Source organism: Hoplias malabaricus, chromosome 10 (assembly GCF_029633855.1).
Source record: "Hoplias malabaricus isolate fHopMal1 chromosome 10, fHopMal1.hap1, whole genome shotgun sequence".
Classification (NCBI taxonomy): Eukaryota; Metazoa; Chordata; class Actinopteri; order Characiformes; family Erythrinidae; genus Hoplias; species Hoplias malabaricus.
Window position 1 is genome coordinate 33,321,579 of NC_089809.1, and position 20,248 is coordinate 33,341,826.

General features: G+C 39.5%; 1 protein-coding gene across 2 annotated transcripts; it reads right to left on the reverse strand.

Annotated features, from left to right (window-relative positions):
* Positions 1-644: 644 nt before the first annotated feature.
* On the reverse strand, positions 645-20,166 carry lmtk3 (lemur tyrosine kinase 3). 2 transcript variants are annotated; one of them, XM_066682662.1, is made up of 16 exons: positions 19,712-20,166; positions 15,086-15,219; positions 14,480-14,624; positions 13,690-13,763; positions 13,354-13,472; positions 13,031-13,118; positions 12,457-12,605; positions 12,010-12,094; positions 11,423-11,541; positions 10,696-10,845; positions 4,188-10,587; positions 3,510-3,673; positions 3,091-3,224; positions 2,470-2,804; positions 2,201-2,285; positions 645-1,557 (listed from the first exon to the last, which is right to left on the reverse strand). In XM_066682662.1, the coding sequence occupies exons 1-16, from the start codon at positions 19,809-19,811 to the stop codon at positions 1,433-1,435; spliced, it is 8,406 nt and encodes a 2,801-aa protein (XP_066538759.1). In that variant the 5' UTR covers positions 19,812-20,166; the 3' UTR covers positions 645-1,432. The 2 variants fall into 2 exon arrangements, with proteins under 2 accessions (XP_066538759.1, XP_066538758.1); XM_066682661.1 differs by having other exon boundaries at positions 3,091-3,227.
* Positions 20,167-20,248: the final 82 nt, after the last annotated feature.

Here is a 20,248-nt window from a genome sequence, read left to right on the forward strand (position 1 = left end):
AACATACTAACAAAGTAAGCAGAGAAACAAATTGAGTACAGTCTGTAATTGTAGAACTACAAAGTGCTCCTATATGTGGTCAATAGAACTGAAAGAATGAACAGTTATGTAAAAAACAAAGAGGTGGTGATAATATGCTGATATGACCATACGTGCATATTTAGAATCATCATTAACAAAATGTTTAAAATTTTTAAATATATAAAACGTCTTATACAGCAGGGTATTATAATCCAGTACAATTTATTTTCATCAAACAGTTCATTAAATGTTTCACAGTCTCCATGTGATTTTATGTTTTTTTTTTTCTCCCCAGGTTACACAGAACCTTACGAAACCTTGCAATGAAACAGATGCTAAAACCAACTTTACAAATAATCTGGTTCACTGACTGACCATCAAAATAATGTGAATCAACTGGTTACTCCACTCATGGCCATGTGTGCCCCCCCCCCCACCCCCACCATGCTTAGCAACAGTAATTGCTTTGAACATAATTAATGGAGAAAATGTCAAATACACTGTTAAAATAACATTATTAAATAGACACACTAAATGACAAATAGATACACATTAACATCTACAAACAGTTAAATAATATAAAATATTCAAAACATTTATACTTATGGAAATATCTGGCTTTATTCAATGAGATGGATGAAGCAACTTATTAAGAACATCAAAAGATATGCAAAGTAAATGTGCAATTGTTGCAGTTATACAGTAAATAAATATATAATTAAATAAATACATACATACACAATGACATAAATTAACAGAGAAATTATTAACAATTTGCAATAAAAAATACAGTATAAAACATAACAGTAGGTAGCAGTTTCATTTTGTTTTCGTGCATTCTAAGAATACATCTAAAATAAGTGGTTTCTAAAATGAGTTTGTACACTGTCGTATTTCACTATTCATTTGTACAAATACTAAAAGAGCACTGCACTGTTAAATAGGGAGTTTGGAATTGCCCTCTCGAGCCTACGAGGATGTTTGACTGCAATGAGAACAAATTTACAATGGCATTATTTCTATTCAAGCTCACAAATAGACAGGTACTGGTCAAAGAAAGTGCTTCCCCTTGTGTATAAGAGAATTAGAATACAAATGTACTTTAAGAAGCCATGAAAATAGAGCAGTTAAGCTGGTACACAATAAGACTCCCATTGCATAGCCGTAAACTCCATTTCAGATTTTACATAGCTCCAGGCTGCTCAGCTGTAAGGACTCCTACTTTGCACAGAATGGACCAGCTCCTGCAGCAAATAAAACCTGGAATATCTCCAGCCTTGGACACAGGAGTCTTTCTTTAGCCTGATTTAAAAAAATAACCTCCAGGAGCCACCGTGCTTGTCGATGACTGCAGAGACAACTCTGTCACTCCAGAGAGCTACATTTTCTCCAGGTGTGTGGGAAGAGTGGGTCACACTAAATGAGGGTCATCTGCAGGGCTGACAGTGAAGCGTGATGATGGAGCTGAACTGACAGATGTGGGGGATCTTGGCTTCACATGATCTTTGCTCTTGCTGGGCTTGTGGTTGCTTGCTCCTGTTGGGAAGGAATATGTTTCATTTACAAGATGAATGAGGCTTAATATCATTGTGATCTTCTTTTTGCTCTGAACATTTCTAACAAGGTACTTTGTATTTACACATTCCGAACCATCAGAAATAAGGACTTTATACAAGAACTCTTCTAGCTCAATTATTAATCAACATTTGCCTTGGTTGATCTGGTTATAAAAAAGTTCTACATTTATAGGATGTAGTGTAAAGCTGTATAACTAATACAGGCTGATCCTTATTAAAGAGACAACAGTTATATGCTTCATCTACTCATCTCTTCTGGTACAAAAGCTTAGTATCTCAGCTCCTGAAATAGACTTGGCAGAGCTTTGAACTGTTCTGCACTCTGAGAGAGGCTGAGGAATGAGAGCATCTAAATTTAGTAATGATTTGTAAAAAATAAATAAATAATGCAGCTCAAACTCACATTCAGTCAGCCGCTTTATCAAATTTACTGGCGCATAATGTTGTAAAAATGAACTCAATAGTTTTGAGATTCTGATAAAGCATTAACATGAAAGGAATATTGTTGAAAGTGATGATTTATTATGTGACTCGATGTCCTGAAACGTGCTCTGGAGAACTTTGTTAAACAGCTTGTCAAACAGATTACAGGTTAAACTCACCATGTCCATCGACGTGAGCCAGTTTTCCAAGAGGAGATGGACTGGTAGGTGTAGAGCCAGAACTCAGCTCATTAGTTGGAGTTTCCTGCAAAGTAAGATTAGCAAGGAGTTAGTGAGTTTATAAAGTTGTCTGATTTTTATTCAAGCTCATAAATGAATGTAAACTGAAGAAACCTTAAAACCTTTCCACTCTGTTTTTTGTTATCAGTATCCTTGGCAGGTTTTAAGCTCTACAATAGGACAAAGCTTTATTTGGGATTCTGTCATACCTGATCAAAAAGATAGACTGTGACATCATCGAAGAAGGACACGTTGCGTCCATGGTCGCGGTTCTCCTTGTCCAGAGGCTCCTTGGGCGATTTCAGGAGGCTCCGCAGACCTACTCGTTTCTGAACATCCGTTTCTGTGATGACAATAACTTTTCTAGAAGACTCATCCTCCTGTTCCTCCTCCTCGTCTTCTTCGGGATCGCTTCCAGCTAAGATTCCTCTCCTTCTACTAAATCTGTGGTCGCCCCCATCCCAGAATCCTCCTTTGGGTCCAGGAGAGAGTGGGAGTGAGAGTGCAAGTGGAGGGAGGGAAAGGGAGAGACGAGCCAGTTTAGCTAGAAAAGAGGAGGATGAAAATGGAAACAAAGATGAAGAGAATGCAAGAGGAAGCTTTGTTAGCACAGTGTTAAAGATCTGTCACCACACAGTGTTAGTAATGATTCCAGCCACTGTAAGGTCAGCAAGTGGCATGTAAGCCTAGCAATATTGCAATAAATGATAAAGTGTAGTAAATTTGATTGCTAGCATATAGGAAAGGAATCTTGATGATTGCATGAACATTAGACATTTCATTATATCATACTGTCCGTTTTGTTTTTGCTAACTGGTGGGTGAAGTTACCTTTCATCGCTTGGTTTGTAGCAGGCAGGGCAGGTGAGACTTCAGGCTGCTCCACCACTGTCAACCTTTCTGTTTCTGTTTCATCTTCTTCAGTCTGGGATAAAACAGGGCTAGAGGGGAGTGCTTCACTTCTACTGCTGAGACAGATAAGTCAAATCAATACAAGAAAAAACGATACACAGCTTCTCGAAAGGGTGGCACATCAAAAACTATGGTGTATGGTTATCTGTTCTAATGTATTGTGAATTCTGTTTACTGTACACATTGGCCAACAACAAAGAGACATGTTATGCTAAGGTTTGATCTGGCAATACATTTCTATTCAGGGTTTTACAATTTAACATACTTAATGTCATTCTAGCTGACTTGCCAGTGGGCTTTGCTATTTAGACACTCATATTCATGTGTACACAACATACATCTCATGGTCCTGGGAGGGCTTTTCCCTGGCAGCATCAGTGTCATTGGTGGTGTTAGTGTCTCCCCAAGGACGCAGTATGACGCTGTCAGTGAGGGTAGATCCCCAGAGCACATTGGTTTTGACATTCTCACTGAGGGAGTACTGCAGTTTTTCTTCACACACCTTAAAAAGAAGTGTGACAGATGATGTAGATTGCCACAACATAAATAAATGGATGAGTAGGCTTTGTAGTGTAGTCAAATGACTGAAGTCTAACTTTGGGATGGTCATTTGTATTAGGATCTATAAATTAAATGAAACCATGGAAGTAACAACTGAAGCAGAATGTGTATTTTCTAGTAATGTTCAAGTAGACAAAAGATGTTGGGACACAAGAATTTGCATCTTAAATGAATCACGTAATTAACCAAAACTAGTAGTTAACCATATTATTTTCTACTTAATCCATTTCAGGGTTTAACTGATTCAAATTAAATGAACATATCCTCTACACAGAATGCAAAATAACGAGCATTGGTTAAAATTTGTGGAATAAAACACATGATAAAATGAATTTTAATGCTTGTGTTAACTTAAATGTTTGACTATTCAAACAGACAAATTGTTTTCAATAGCCATGCTTTTTAAACTGAGCATATTTAAAACCAATGTGTCATGTCCTGTGGATTTCCTTTACCTGCATCATTAGTCCATTTTTTGTTGGCACTTGTGACAGTGATTGTTGACCTTTGCTGCCTTCACTCGAATGGCATGGCGAAACATTTGGTGAGGCCTTCTTGTCCAGTAAATGCTGAGAGCCTTCTGGGAAGTACTTAGATCCCAACTCATTCTGAGCTACGCCTTGTGATTTTAACATGGAGATATCTGAAATTCCATCAACCTCTTCTTTCAGTTCAACCCTTGTCTTGCTTTCTAAAGATCCCAAGTTTTCATGATCCTGCTCCGTCGTCACACTCTTTTTCAAAGATTCAAGCAATTCCAAGTTTCCCAAGAAGAGATCTCCAAGAATATCTTCATCTCCAGAAATACAGCACAGTTTCTCCAGCTTTTCAAAATCCTCCAATGGCTCCTCGTCCAAATCCTTCCACTCTGAGATCAGCAACTCTGGGATGGAGTTCAAGGTGCTCTGAGAGATTGGTGGATGAGACATGCTATTTCTGTCGTCCTCATTGATACAGTCCGACACCAGATGAGTCTGATTTTCAGTAATTAATGACATGTGCGTTTTGTGTCCCAAATTTGCTGTAATCCCTTTGCTGTGAGTGCTGGTGGAATGTTCTCTCTCAATCTGATTTAAGAAATCAGCATCATCTGAGAAGACAGTTGGACTTTGTTGGTCTATTACATCAGGCCAGGCCTGATCAGCTGCATTCTGTAAGTTTGCACTAGACTTAATCTCTATGTGGTGGACTGTGTTTGGGAAATTGTTAGGACCTTGGCAGTCATTCAACTGTGCATGATGAGGAGCTTCACTGTCTGAAATTTCCACAGACACAAAGGCAGGAGAGAAACACTGGACATTGCCTGTGTGAATTGTGCATGGTTCTGCTTCATTGTAAATAGTGAGGCTGGGACAAGACAGAGAAACTTTTTCAGAAAATGTAACATCCTCTATCTCCCTGTTTGGTATTTGGCAGTGGTTTTCAACATCCTGTTTGTCAGTTTGACTGTTGTAACTTTCTTGGTATGATGCAGATATATGGGGTAAAATCACAGTATTAGCTGTGCCGGCTGAAGTTGAGGGAATGGCCAAGAACTTCGTGCAATCGTTTTCAACAAGTGCAGTCACATAGCTGTTGTGGTTAGTATGAGATTCATTCTGATTTTTCATACCTTCAGATTTAGACACTAAATCACAGTATAAGTTAGAGTGCTCTACACCATCTCTGTGTCCTGCCTCATACTCTGTGTTAAAGACGTTGGCTATTCTGTTGAAGTTTTGATTCTCTTCAACATACAAATGGTCATCTTCATCTGCTTCATTTTGCATGTACACTTTGGAACCTGGGAATTCATTGCTTCTTCCAACACCATTAAAGTGGGGCAAAAATTCATGTTCTGGGTTCTCCAGATTATCCACCTCCACATTTGTGCAGTTCAGTTCATCTCCTGGCTCTCCATTTTCTAAGTCAAGATTCTCAATGTTTTCCTCCTGATGAATAGCCTTCATCTGCAATGTTTCCTGTCTAGCTTCAGGAGCTTCTTGAATCCAACTGGCAAATGTCTGTTGTGCGGAATTATTGGCCTGTTGAAGCATTTCCTCATTGCAGTTGTTTTCATGTGTCTCCAGAACGGTAGGATGAGGCTCACTCTTTGCCAGTTCATCATTTACTTCTTCTTCCCAAAATTCACAGCCGGCGACCAATCGCTCGGACTCTGTCCACTTGTTCTTTATGAACCCTGGGGAGAACTCTGATCCTAATTCTCTTTCAGAACTCTGAAGCTTAGCTGTTGTCCATAGTTCACTTTCAGCCGATGCCCATTGATCATTTTCAGCTGACCACAAGGGAAGATCTTGCTGGAATCGATGGCAATCTAATTCTCCCTTTAGACATCCATCTGCACCTTCATTCTCAAAAGTATTCCACAATTCTTTTGTCTTCAGTTCTTTTGAGGCTTCCTCAGGAAATACATTGCCAGAAATACATTGCGTTTTTGTGATCTCCATTGGCGTGCCTTGTTCCGTTTCTGTGTTTGGAGAATTCTTGGTTATGAAGCAGAGCTCAACAGCAGTTAATTGCCCTTCAGTTTCTGACTTTAATTTTGCCTGCTCATCTTCTCTTTCCTCAGTATAAGACAGATTTCTCAAGCCCAGTTCACTGTTTGCTACCCCTTGCAAATCCATGGCTTGCCTCTCTTTTATTGGTGTCACCTCTCTATTAGTTTCAGACCACATGGAGGGTGCTAAGCTGCACATTGTGTCTTCAATACAAGATTTATCATTAATCTTGATAGAACTAAAATATGGCAAAGTTTCTGACTGGACACTGTAACACTGAGATAAGTTGGATTCATTACTCTCTGATGTGGGTGTCTGCTTCTGCATTTCTATAAACTCTGAAGAATTTACCTCAATCAATTCATGTTCATTAGCATTCACATATACTTGATGCTCAACGAGCTCCTCCACATAACTTGGTTTTGTTTTAGGAAGCAGCTCAACATTGCAACCTGAATTGTGAAACTTAACTGAATCTTCAAGAGAGGACATTTGAAAATTAAGCTGTGACTCATCTCTGTACAAAGCCCTTTTCAGCGGCTCATCCTCAATTGTGGAAAGAAACTTGTCAATCAGCTCAGTACTGCTTTCAGTCTTTAAGTCCCCAGAAATACTCACACTATCATTATCATGGCTGAGGCTCGGTTCAGTAATGCTAACCTCCACTGACTCTATGCCATCACCAGATCTCCTTATAACCATTGTATCTGAAAATAGTTCCAGTACATGCTCCTTGGATTTCACTTTGTTTACCAAGCTCTCCTGCCCTACTGGACCATCATCATCCACTTCAATTTTTTCCTCAATTCCCATTAATAAACCACCTGCTCTGCCACTGCCAGGACGTGAGGAACAAAGAACATCACTCCCTTTTCTAGGCACACCCTCACCACCATCCCAATCACTATCAGAGAAATAGGCAGAGTCCCGGTGGGGTGTTTCAGTCCCAAGTACCCTCCAGCCAGACCCACCCCCACCAGTCCATGTGTCTCCAGGTGTGAGGCAGTCCATAGAGTTAGAGGTAAGAGGTGACATAGTGGAGTCTGTGGGTGTAATAGTGGACAGGGACTGATCAGAGTTTGGTTCTCTTGCCAAGGTAAAGGGGAATGTGTCTATGCTGCATTTGTCCAGATGCGCAGGCTCATTTGAAGAGATATTATTGGATATTTCTGTTTCTTTATCATATCTGGTGTCTGATTGTTTTCCTTTTTCAATTACAGTAGGCTGCCCAGTTAAATTAGTAGATGACTCTATTTTTAAGACCTGGGGCTTGGCCTGAGTGGTGTCTGGACATTTTCTGTGTTGATTAACAGTGGGAAACAAATCTGTGCCATGGTCTTTTGTGGCTGTAGAGCCAGCTGTACTTGCTGAAGTTTCATGCTCATGAAAATCAATGAATGTTGACATATTTAAGATAGACTGTTCTGAACTTTCAGGTGAACCATGATATTTTACCCCTACTTCAGTTTTATAAATTATGCCTGAGTCTGGGGTCACTAGGCTGACTGGACTGCCCACATCTTGTTTTACCTGTACCTGCTCTAACCTGTCTTCAATGTTCACCCCAGTAATGGTGCCAGCACTCTCAGATTTATCACTCAATTGATTTTGATCCCTGGTTTCAGTTTGGATAGATACATTGTGCTCTAATCCCTCTTTTCTATTTTCAGTTATGTCAGTGACTTCTTTCTCTGTTATGAGAGGAGTCAGGCGGTCCATCAGAATACCTGTTTTGGGCAAGATGCCTGAGGGAGCAAAATCAACTGGACTTTGGAGTTTTGTGTCTGTTTCAGACATGTCTGGAGCAGTATCAGGGAAAAATTTTTGCTCCATTTTAAGGTTATGTAATTCTGATGCTATTTGTAGAACTGGAATTTCTGGACGCATTGCAACTTTTATTTCAGTTTTTTTAGCTCTTTTTGTAACTTGAGCATAGATTGCCTCTTTCGTATCACTAAGCGGCTTTCCTGATGATCTGTCAGACTCAAATCTGATAGTTTGTGAGGATTCTGGGTCAATGCATATTGTCTCATATTCAGGTGATATTGCTATAGGTGACAGACATTCCTCCTGCTTGCGTTGTCTTGTTATTATCTCGGTCAGGAATGTCTCAGCTGACTGGATCTCTCTTAGGAACTCCTCTCTAGTCATTTCCTCTTTCTTAGACTCAGGGTCCTCGGTCTCTACGTTTACCTCAGACAAGAGAGAGCGAGACCTTTTCATTCCTTGAGAATAGGCTTTTTCTGCTTCGGCATATGTTGGTAAGTCCTGGGGACGTGCATAAGGGAAGGGTGTGGTTCCAAAGCGAGATACTGGGCTTCCCCCATCGCCGTCATACACATCTTCACAATCTGACACTGCTGTATCAATTTCAGTGAGGAACAAATCCCTCCTTTTAGGACCATTGTCTTGTCCAGTCAGAGATCCTATGTCTGACCCCCATGCCTGTGTGGCAGAGTCAAGCTCAGTGAGGAGCGACTGGGAGCGTCTCATCCCTCCAAATCCATTCTGCTTGTCATTCTCCCTGTTCCATGAGCTTTGTCCCATGTTTGAGTCTGAGGATTCGTTGGAGATTTCTGTCAGGAACAGATGTATTGGGGATTTCCTGGCTGCTGCAACTCGCTCCCGGTGCATTTCAGCATCCTCCTTCCAGATGGCTGGAAGAATGGTGTCAAGACGAGATTGAGTTCGTTTCATTCCTCTGGAAAAGAGTTCACTTGTAACAGGGTCTGAGTCACCAGCCAGGCTGGTGTGTTCAATAGTAGTGCCACTGCTGGGTCTGCAGGGAGACAAGAAGGGGGAATCATCATCATCTTCTTCTTCTTCTTCTTCTGAGTATGCTGGGCTGGAGGAGGTCTTTCTCTCAAACTCTGGAAACATGGACTGTGAGCAAGTCATTTTGGAGTAGGACAATTCTCTGTCCATTGGGGACTCTTTGTGCAATGACTGCAAACGTGTCAAGGTTCTGTCAGCATGACAAGTTTGCATGTCAGTATAGTCACAGCTTAATGGGTCTCTTTGTAAGTGCACTGCAGCATTGTTATGTCTGGGAAATGTTTCTCCAGAATAATGATGGTAGGAGCCCCTCTGGAGTCTAAAATGTGGGGGGAGTGGGGGTGGACATGTCTGAGGTGGAGGAAACATGGATGGACCTCCGGAAGATGGGGGAATTGATGGCGAGAGAGAGGGAGATGGAGGCAGTGTCTGGTGTGTACGATTGAATCCCAAATGATCAAAGTTGCCTTTTGATGAAGAACAGCTGCTCATAAACAATGGATCTGATGTCTCTGGTTTTCCTATGGGGTAAGAGGATCCAGGATAGTGACCCAGCCCATATGCCCGGGGATATATTGGAGGAGGAACAGGTAAGGGTCGTGAGTGTAAGTGGTTGCCTGAAGAGGTGGACAGTGAGCGGGGTTTTGGAGGGAGGATGGGTACTTGGGAAGATAAAGATCCAGAACGCCTCAAACTCTGGTCTTTTTTCATATCCCCGGTTCTGTCTCCAACATCTACCACTGCAAAATCTGTCATTCTATTGCAACCTTCTTTACTAAACTCAACCAAGCCTGTGTTTGGCACCAGAACCTGAATTTCACTGGACCTCACAGTCTGAACTGTATGGGAAGCACCTCGTCCAAACTTTTCCTGGTACCCACAAATAGGTCCTTCCTTTCCAAGTGTCCCATTACGAATCTCTACCAATTCCAAATCCCCAGGGCTAACTGAATCTACACCTAATGAGGATGCTTTAACTTTCAGAGAAGGGGATTTATCCTGAGGAGTGTGCTCTTCCAAGCGGATGTAATACTCACTAGCTAATGAGGGGCTACGAGCACTGATCACAGGTACAACTGTGGGTGTGTCCAGAGACTGTCTGTGCCCAGAGTTAGGAGTAGGTATTGGCTGGGGAGGAGGAAGAGGTTTGTAGCCTCTCCTACCGTGGGCCTTCTCCCAGAAGTACTCAAAATTTAATCCTTTACTAGTCTCTGTGACTGTCAGAATATCATCAAGCTCAGATGAAGTGGGAGTGATCGCATTGACAGGATCCAGCAGAGGGAAAGAGTTACCATTCCCTCTGAAACTTCCATCTTCTCTGTTGTAATCTCTCTCTCTATGCCGATCACCAGTAGCTGATAGAAACAGACTGGGTCGGAGAGAATCCCATCGTCTTTCAAATGATTCTTCGCTCTCTCCTCTTCTTCCTCTGCCATGCTGTTCCTCATATTCCTCTTCATCCTCATCCTCTGATACCCCCCTCCCTTTTTCAGCAGCCAGAAGAGAGGAAAGGAGAATAAAGACTTCATTGACTGTTGGCCGCTGAGAGGGTGGAAGCCAGCATGACTGCATGACCTCATACCTAAAAACATAAAGAGCTTGAGGTAAACTTCTCCTTGATTTGCATATTTACATTTTTTAACACTATGAGCGCTGTTAGTGTCTTAAATTAGACATCAGAGAAACTGACCAGTAGTCAGCATGGGAGAGTTTGAGACGGGGTTGGGCCAGCGTGATCTGCCTCTCCTTGATGACGAAGGTTAGGACTTCTTCATCACTCAGATGTCTGTGTGGCTGGGCACCAAATTCAAATAGCTCCCAAATCACCACACCTAAAGACCTGCCAATCAAAAAGGAAAATGTAGTGAGAGACGTAAAAGATTAAACTGATTATGGTGTGGTTGTATATAATTAAACTCAGAGCACCAAAATCACAATTCAAAATCACAATTCAATTTCAAAGTAAAAACAGAGTTAGAAATACAATGCTACTAAGGATATAATTTTCAGTGGGTGTCATTGTTGGTCAGATAAAAGCAGAAAATGCTGTACTGGATATTGAAAAGAAAACAAAATTAATTTGATACTACACACTCACATTCTCTAGTATCATGAGGTATATTTCTTACAGAAGGCCAGTAGATTGTTTACTCATTTAAAGCTTATAAAGAAATAAAACCAGGTCTGATACTCCCAATTTTTTTATAATTTATATATATTAATGGGTAAGTAAAAATACAGAAGCATCTCATTTTTTTCTTTGTTCTACTTTGATTGAAATGGTTAATTCAGGACTATGTCTACATTTAATCATGTACAAAAATACTGTTTTTTGTCCAACTCTATTTAATTATTCCATGATCAGTTCATTTATCTACTAAACAGTGGCCTCATGGATGGATCCATATTGCCCATACCACACATTGCTGGATTTTGTTTGGTCTGTGACCATCAATCCTCCTCTGAACTCCAGCAGCTCTGGTGAGATCCAGCGCAGAGGGATCCACAGCTTATCTGGAGTCAGATAGTAGTCTTCCTGTAAGTGACACAGAAACGACAACAATGCTCATCATTCAAGATTCAGGGAAATTAGATTTTGTGTTCTTTTGATTAAAAGGTCATGTTCATGTTCAGCGAACTGAAATTTATTATATAAATATTATATCGTCTGTGATCTGCTATGATGCAATATAAATTAATGGCTAAATAATAATTAATTAATTAATAAATAATTTATGATGAGGCATATGAAGATATAATTTCAGTGCCTTTGACTCTGGTGTTTTGGACACTGTCATTGATTTTTATAAATTAATTATAAATAAATACACAATTTTGCAAACATTTAAATGAGAAACAGCTCAAATCACCATAATTCAATACAAATAAATTGCCAGGGAAAGCCAATAGCTAGGCATCTGGGTAGGTTTGGTAAATATTCATTAAACTGCAATGCCTGGGCAAGTAGATTACTGGAAGTGTAACTGAATCAGTGTTTCTGTACCTTGTAGTGGTTGTGTGAGAGACCATAGTCTCCAATCCTGACTGTCAGATCTGAGGTGAGCAGACAGTTTCTCAGCGCCAGATCACTGAAGGAAGACAAAAGCATAAAGAAACCATTTCCATTTACATCCCTGAGTTGTGACCATCAATCTACATTTACTAAAATGTTGTCTGGCACCTGTGGAAATTGGAGTCTTTCTGCATAACAACTTTCCAAAGCAGAGCTCCTTGAGTAGCAAGAGCCATAAATTGTGCAGGTGAAGTTTGATCTGAGTGAAATAACAGCTATCTGGGTGGTAGATAGGTTGTTTAATGCAGTTAAATGAAAAGTTTCCCACTCCTGCTACAGATAGTCCCTGTAATAGAACAGTTTTGGTTTATCTTCTGGTGTTTTTGCAGGGATATACAGCTGGAGGTAAAAGATAGACTGGAGTTTGCTCACACTCACCTGTGTATGTAATTGTTTTCATGAAGATGCAGGAGGCCTGATGTGATCTCGTACGCCATTCTTTGCAATGTCAGGAGGTCACGGTTTAAAAGGTCTGGTGTCATGCCGTCTGACTTCCTCTGAGCTCTAAGATATCTTTTTAGGTCTCCCTGGAAGACATACACATGGCAATTATATTATAGCTATGCATTATGTACTAAAATATAATTCAATATTCAATAGTCAATAGTCAATAGTTTAGATACACAAATTAAGTGCTGATTCTTTGTATATATATATATACACACACACATATTGGCATCAATTTAATTAGTTAGCCTATATATTTATCTTAAACATAAATCTAAGCAATTAAGAATACACCCTTAGATTAAAAATCTTTAAATGCTAAAAACATACACTGAGTCAGGTGTGCTTTGAAATGAATGATTTTCACTACCAATTTTGAAAGCAGTTGAATCAAAGTATATTTTTAAGAGTATGAGGACACATCTCAGATTTCCAGAATCTGATTTGCAGTTTGTTTATAGTGAGGGGTGTGTGCTAGTGTAGACCTCTGGTTTTGAGTGCTCACCAGTTGGCAGAACTCCATGACCAGCAAATAGGGAATACTCTCACTGCACTGACCCAAACACTGTAGAATATTGGGATGCTGGAGGCTTCTGTAAGTTTAAACAGGAAGGAAGAGAGGAGAGGAGTGAGATAGATGGAGAGAAACAAGTAACAAGGCCAAGATTTAACAACTTTGAGTGTCCTTTGAGTGTCTGGTTGGTTCTGATAAGGTATAGTTTCCATTACAAAATGTTCTACCATGGGTCACATTCAGTTGAACCATCAAGAAGTTTTGTCTGTATTCGGGATTGGCTGAAAATGTCATGTTTGATTAAAGTCTCTAACCTGTATGGCTCTGCCTCTGCCAAGAACTTGCGCTGCTCCAAAGGGCTGGCACTGACTTTCAGCTCCTTGACAACAGCCTGAGAGGAGCTGCAGTCACATAGCACCTCCGCCAGAATCACCTAAGAGGGGGGTGAGAACACAGAGAGAACATTTAAGAAAACGTTCTAATGAAAATCCACATCTACATTAGTGTAACTCTAAACAGTGGACAAACTCCTAATTTACTCACTAAAAAGACCTTTAAAAGCATAGTCAGCCTATTTCACAATTTTTTCTTGTGGATGTATACAAGTATGTATACTATATTTATCTCATAATCAGTTTAATTGGATATACCTTTCCAAACCATCCATTTCCAATCTCCTGCAGGTAGTTGAGTGTGTGTCGCCGAAAACACTGAGAACCAGAATCTGTGGAATTAAGTGAAGAAAGTAGGAAGTAAGAGGAGATAAGATGTCTGGATTAGGCAGAAAGAATGATGTATTAAATGTGTCTGTGTATGTGTGTTAAGCTGTTAGTTAAGAGGGTGCTGGTACAATGTATCTGTGATGTTGCATGATAAATGTGTCTTAGGTTGTATTTAATATTTTTCTGAGTCTATTCAACTGTGTTAAATCCTCAAAGACAGGTCTGAGTACATGGAACTTTTACTTTTACATAATTGTAGCTGTACAATTAAAAACATGTATCTCACAAAATAGTATCGTTACAGGAGAACGAAAAAAACATTCTTAACTTACAATGGAAGTGAAAGTAAAAAGATTTTCAGACGTTATTTTGGAGCATTTCTATTGGTCAATTCATGGTGAAATTTTCACACAAAATGAGAGACAGCTGCTGTGATGGAATGATGTAGTAAACTAAAAATCAACATAAAATTGGATATGAGATACATTCCTTAAAGGAACTGTTTTACCGTTGTACATTGAAAAATAAGATATACTGGGATAGTTCCCAGTATTTCCCCAGTTTTTCCCAGTTTTCTAAATGTTCACAGTAAGTGGGAGCAGTACTATGTGTGCGTTAGCAGGTGTAGTTGTGGTGTTGGTAGTGAGCCTCCAGGTGTGTGGAGTTAGATGATGTGTGTTTGTAGAGTGTTTATTTGAAACAATGAATGAGTAAAAACCTGTGGGGTTGGACAGTGCTGGGCATGTTCTGTCTCGCAGAGGCAATGTGTAGACCTCTGGTAGTGATGGACAGGAGGACAGACTGTCCTCAGGTGCTGGACTGGAGCCTCCAGAACATTCCTCTCCCTCTGCATTATCAAACTCCTGAAATTATAAATGCATAGCCTAGAGTATCTGGAGCTGTGTTTAATGTGCTGATACCTAGTTATTACGGTTCTGTTACATAATCTTTACATAATTTATTACTTTAACTTTTTACTCCACTTTTTCACTTCTTTAAATGAAACATGAATGGAAAATGTATGAATGTTCATATGACAACATTTTATACCATAAAATATACATTTAAGTGATGGTTTTGTAGTTTATTAGAAACTGGACTTTAGAATATAAAAATAAATGTAAATGTAACTCTTTATGCAGCTTAGAAATATGTAATTTTGTGTGCTTAATGTAATGGATCATGAGATTATGTGAAATTCAGTGACTGAAGTGACTGTATTTACATACTACTGTATATTTTTCTTAAAATATTGCACATGGCTGCCTGAGTTTGTGCCCTGACCTACACACAATAATACAGTTTAATCTGAGAATAGACTTACATTAAAGCCAACTCCTCCCCGTTTGCAACAGAGACAGGTGAGAAGCAGAAGAATAAACGAGACCAGGCCAGAGCAAGAGATGAGAATAACCACATAGGGCGGTGGAGAGAGAGATCCATCACGGGAAACAGAAACTAGGAAGAGGAAATTACAGAGACAGAAAGAGAAAATTCAAACACGGCAGTTAAGTATTCTTCTTGACATTGGTTGGAAGATGTATCTCATTATGTAAATTAAAACAACGAGCAGTAAAATAACAGAGTGTGTGGCAGATAGAAAGGCGGACAGAAAGAATGAGAGATAGACAGAAAGATAGATAAAGAGAGAGAGAGACAGAGAGAGAATTAAATCCTACAGAGGAAAAAATAGTGAGAAGGGAGAGGAGCTATAAAGTTAGCATTGAGCAGTAAATATTTAACAGAATACAGAAGCCCAATGATAAGTCATTGGGCAGCTTGTCAGAGTAAGAAAGACAGCGGAGGAAATCAGAACAGAGCAGCACTTGCATGGGTAAGAAGGAGGAGGTTTGAAAGATAAAGGTTAAAAGTTTAGGGAAATTAAAGGAGCTGGAGAATTCATAATACAAGACATTCCTTGTACTTTTCACTAGTGAGTGAGAAGGACAGGCATTTGGAAAGTTGTTTTGGGGGTGGGGCCTCTTTTAGGGGAAAAGGGTTGAATAATTGAGAAAGATTCGCTGAGATAGGGAAGGTACCAAATCAGAAGGGAATGGGGGGGGGCGTTTTTAGTTAGAGTACCTCAACTTGCTCGTGTGTGGGGGGTGAACCATCTGTGGAAGAGAGAAGGGAGGAGGGCATCGGGGTTAAAATAACCTTTGGCACGAATATCACCTCTAAGATACCTCTAAGCATATATACAGTAACTCTATCTCTCTCACACGCACACACACACACACACACACATAAACAAGCATACATATATCCAAAATCATCTCCAAAAATCATCTCGGCGTAACCAATGGAGTCTGACAGAGCTGTGAGTCATCATGTCCAGACATTTGAGTTTCACAGACATCAGGGAGAACCTGAAGAGGAACTGGAGTTCATCTGCATTTAGAGGAGGGGAAAAAACAAGACTAAACAGACATTACTATTTCTATTAAAAAAAAAAACACTTTGTATTTCTTTTTCCTTTCATTGCATTCTTTAAAACTTTACAAAATTGAAATGTACATCAACTGATCTTCATCCATAGAGCTGCCATTTTTGGGATCTCTTTGTTTTTGTGCAGTGATGATAACATCATCAACATTTTTTTATATTGCATTTTCCACACTCAGGGTCACTTTACATTAAGTACACAGGCAGAATATATTCAATTACTGGAGCACTGACAGCATAGGGAAAACCGATGAGTCTATTGCAAAGTTTTTATTATTATTATTAGGAAATGTCATGTCCCGAATCGATTTCGGTAGGGAATTCCACATTTTTGGAAATAAAACAGTACACCACACATAGAGCACAGTTTAAACCTAGGGATTTGTTGAAGGCCTAGATTTATTGAGCACAGAGCACAACGTCAGGAGCTCAGACAGGTCTTTAGGCAAGGTTGTACAAAGCTTTTAAGTAGGTGATATGTGATAAGTAGGAGCATAAACTGAACATGGTAAGTAATAGGTAGCCATTGAAAAATATAATCATTATTATAATAATGATCTATAATAATACTAATATTAATAATAATAAAGGTGTTTGGAAGTGTTGGGTTCAATCCCTGCTTTGGGTCACTGTCTGTGAGGAGTTGGGGTTCACCCATAGTCTGTGTGGGTTTCCTCTGGGTGCTCCATTTTCCTGTCTGTAGGTGTAAGTGTGTGAGTGTGTGATGCTCTTTGATGAAATGGCCCCCTGTCTAGCGTGTGTTACTGCCTTGCACCCAATGATTCCGGGTAGGCTCCAGACCCAACATAACTCTGAGTAGGACAAAGCAATTAAAGAAAATTAATGAATGAACAAGTGAATGAATGCATAATTCACTAATCTCATATGTTCCTTAGCTACAATATATATATATATATATATATATATATATATATATATATATATATATTAATTTCATAATGTTCATATGAGTATTTCTCATATACTCAATCCCATTTAAGGACTACTAAACACGAGGCTGCTGTGCAATGATTCAAATCAATGACACTCTGTGTCCTTATTAAAAAATATACTTATTCCTGCAATGTGAAATGTTACTGCCCTCGTATCAGTATTTGCAAATCATTTTAAAAAACAGAAGGATGTGGTCATTTTGAATCATTTTCAAATGACATTATGATAGAGCTATATGATTTGGCCAAAATTAATATCATAATAAATTTCAACCTCCTGGCTTTGTCAATATTCATATTTTTTAAACTAATTTAAAATTGAGTGCAACGAAGTGATGGCAGTGCTCTGTAATGACCAACAGTCAGTGATAGACTGTAAATAATATATATTGACATATTTAAAAATGTGTTTTCAAATCATATCATTGAAATATTTTATATTGCAATATATATTGATATTGAATGATTGTCCAGCCCTACATTAGGCTAAGAGGAAGAACAAAATGGTGGGTTTAGTTTGAGATTTATTTCCAGTTTCTAAATTTTATAAGTAAATAAAATATGGACATGGCCAGTTTTTTTTTTTTACATATAATTTTTGGATTTTGTCAAAGATCCTGAATTCCCACATTTGTGCTTACTTATTTAGTGCCTTTATTTATTCTTTTATTCTATTTTAGAAGAAAACCATAAGATTGCTAATAATTCTAGAAATATCTTCCAAACCACAATCATTGAAGTTCCACTATGTAATTTTTGAGTACATGGTGATTTGGAGACATATCTGGTGGAAAAGTGTAACTGCACACAAAATGCAGAACATATTGCAATGTAGGTTGTGTTTTGTACTCCTCTAAGAGGTTACATTGCATACTGCTGATACAGCATTCATCCCTGATGAGTAACAAAGGAAACTATATGTAAACTCTAAATGGTGAAAGATAAGTATTTCAAAGTTGTGCAAGCTGATATTGGCATTATATATTTATCTGTATAATGCTGATTTTGCATTGGAGACATTCCTAATACTCACAAACCCAGTCCATAAATTCGATCTTCTTTTTGAACTGCTTGTTACTTTAAATGTATGTAAATATGTGGTCCAAAAATCTCCCACCAGATCTCACAAAACACCTCTAAATTTTAAAAACTTAATGGTTTCTCTCTTCTGGCTCAGTAACCAAAAAGCAATTTAATAGAGGGGAACATCATTATTAACCCATATGTTAAGATAACTGAACTGAAACTCATTACATGCATATAATTTAAAAATCCTTTATATCTGCATTTAAAAAATTGAGATGTATTACTCTTGTATGAGTAATGCTCACTCTCAGAATCCAACCCCCACCCCCCAAAAACAAACAACAACAACAACAACAAAAACAACAACAACAACAACAACAATAATAATAATAATAATAATAATAATAATAATAATAATAATAATAATAACGAAAGGGTGGCCTTTAATGTTGAGACTGAATTTATTTCATTACCCTTAACACAAAGAAAAAATTCGGGGGCAGTATTTGATACTCCTAAATGGCACTAATGCCCCCATACGGGTCAAAAACAAATGACACGTGTGTAAAACTGGAGGAATCATAATAAAACACTTTCATATGTATGTGAAAAATAATGTTTAATCTTTTCTCGATGCTAGGCGCAGTTCAGGGATTGAAACATGTTGAAATGCAATGAAGATGAATAAACACCTGTGATTTACACATGGAAAATCTGAGCTAGGATCAACAATAGAAACACCTTTGGGGAATATAATGATTAAAGGGAGAACAATGCCGAGGATACTTGGTGTTGATCAGCCCATTAATAAATAATATAGATTTGGTTCAAAACTGGGCCCAGAGATTTACACTTGCCATGTTTTGTTAGATTTGATCTGAGTGTTTTTCCCCGTCCTTGCTCTGGTGCTGAGAGCAGACTCTGCATTACGTTACACAAACAAACTAGAGGCCTAATGCGACCCTCACAGAGAAAAAAAAACACCAATCACATACTATAACATATATCTCAACACAATAGCAGAGAAACACAGAAATGATGGGATACCGCTCTGTATCTGCATATTAGACACACAAATATAAAACACAGGAACCCAGGTATAGATCGATAATAATAAACTAGAGCAAATGAAGAGTAACGTTACCATGACGCTAACGTGAACATTGTATTCATTCACACTGCCTGTTTTTCGTCTGAGTCTAATTCGTTTTTAAAGCGCTATTCAAAAACACGGCTTTAAAATGCAGTTTAACACTTTATCATCTGCCTCACGCTCGAATTAAACCGCAGAATAAGTCCTGCAGTCCATAAATAAAGCCAGACACAGTCTGCCCTTCACATTCACCATTTCTCTCCCAGACTGAGGAACATACAGCGCCGCTCACCAAACGACGCATAGCCGTTTGAAACCGTTATGCTAGTAATAACAATAACGACTAGTCTCGGGATGAACTGTACTAAACCTCCCTCTCTCCATCCCTCTTTATGACACTGGTGCTCTCTTCGCCCGGCGGCGGGTGTCTCACCTTCTCTCTGCGGCGCTGAGAGCGCTCTGTCCGGGATCAGGAGAGACATGAGCGCCGCTATCAGCACAGCGGAGCTCCTCCGGCGCCGCGGGGCTCGCATACTGCCGCCGTCAGGTCTCCACGCACCATCCGTCCGCCGCGCGCTCACCGAGCCCCGCGGAGCAGAGCAATCCGGGCCGCCGACGGAGACCGAGCCGTTGTTGTGATGTTGCACCCTCCTCCTCCTCCGTCTCCCTCCTCTCCTTTCCTTTCCTCCGCGAATTTACAGCGCCTTTGTGCGGCTCCTCAGCTCAGCGTCGCTCAGCTCGGCTTCCTCCCTCGACTCAAAGCAACGCTGTTGTGGTTTTGAGGAAATAAATGTATATTTTTAAATAAATTATAAAGTGCTGCGCCGCTTTCGGGGATGAGCGCTAGCTTTGTGCGCCGCTCGCCTGTTTTCTCGCAAGAAAATGGTAACTACGTCAGACGCGTTCATTTCACCCCCCCCCCCCCCCCATCTCCTTTATTCTCTGCTGCCTCCAGACCATCAGCAGCAGC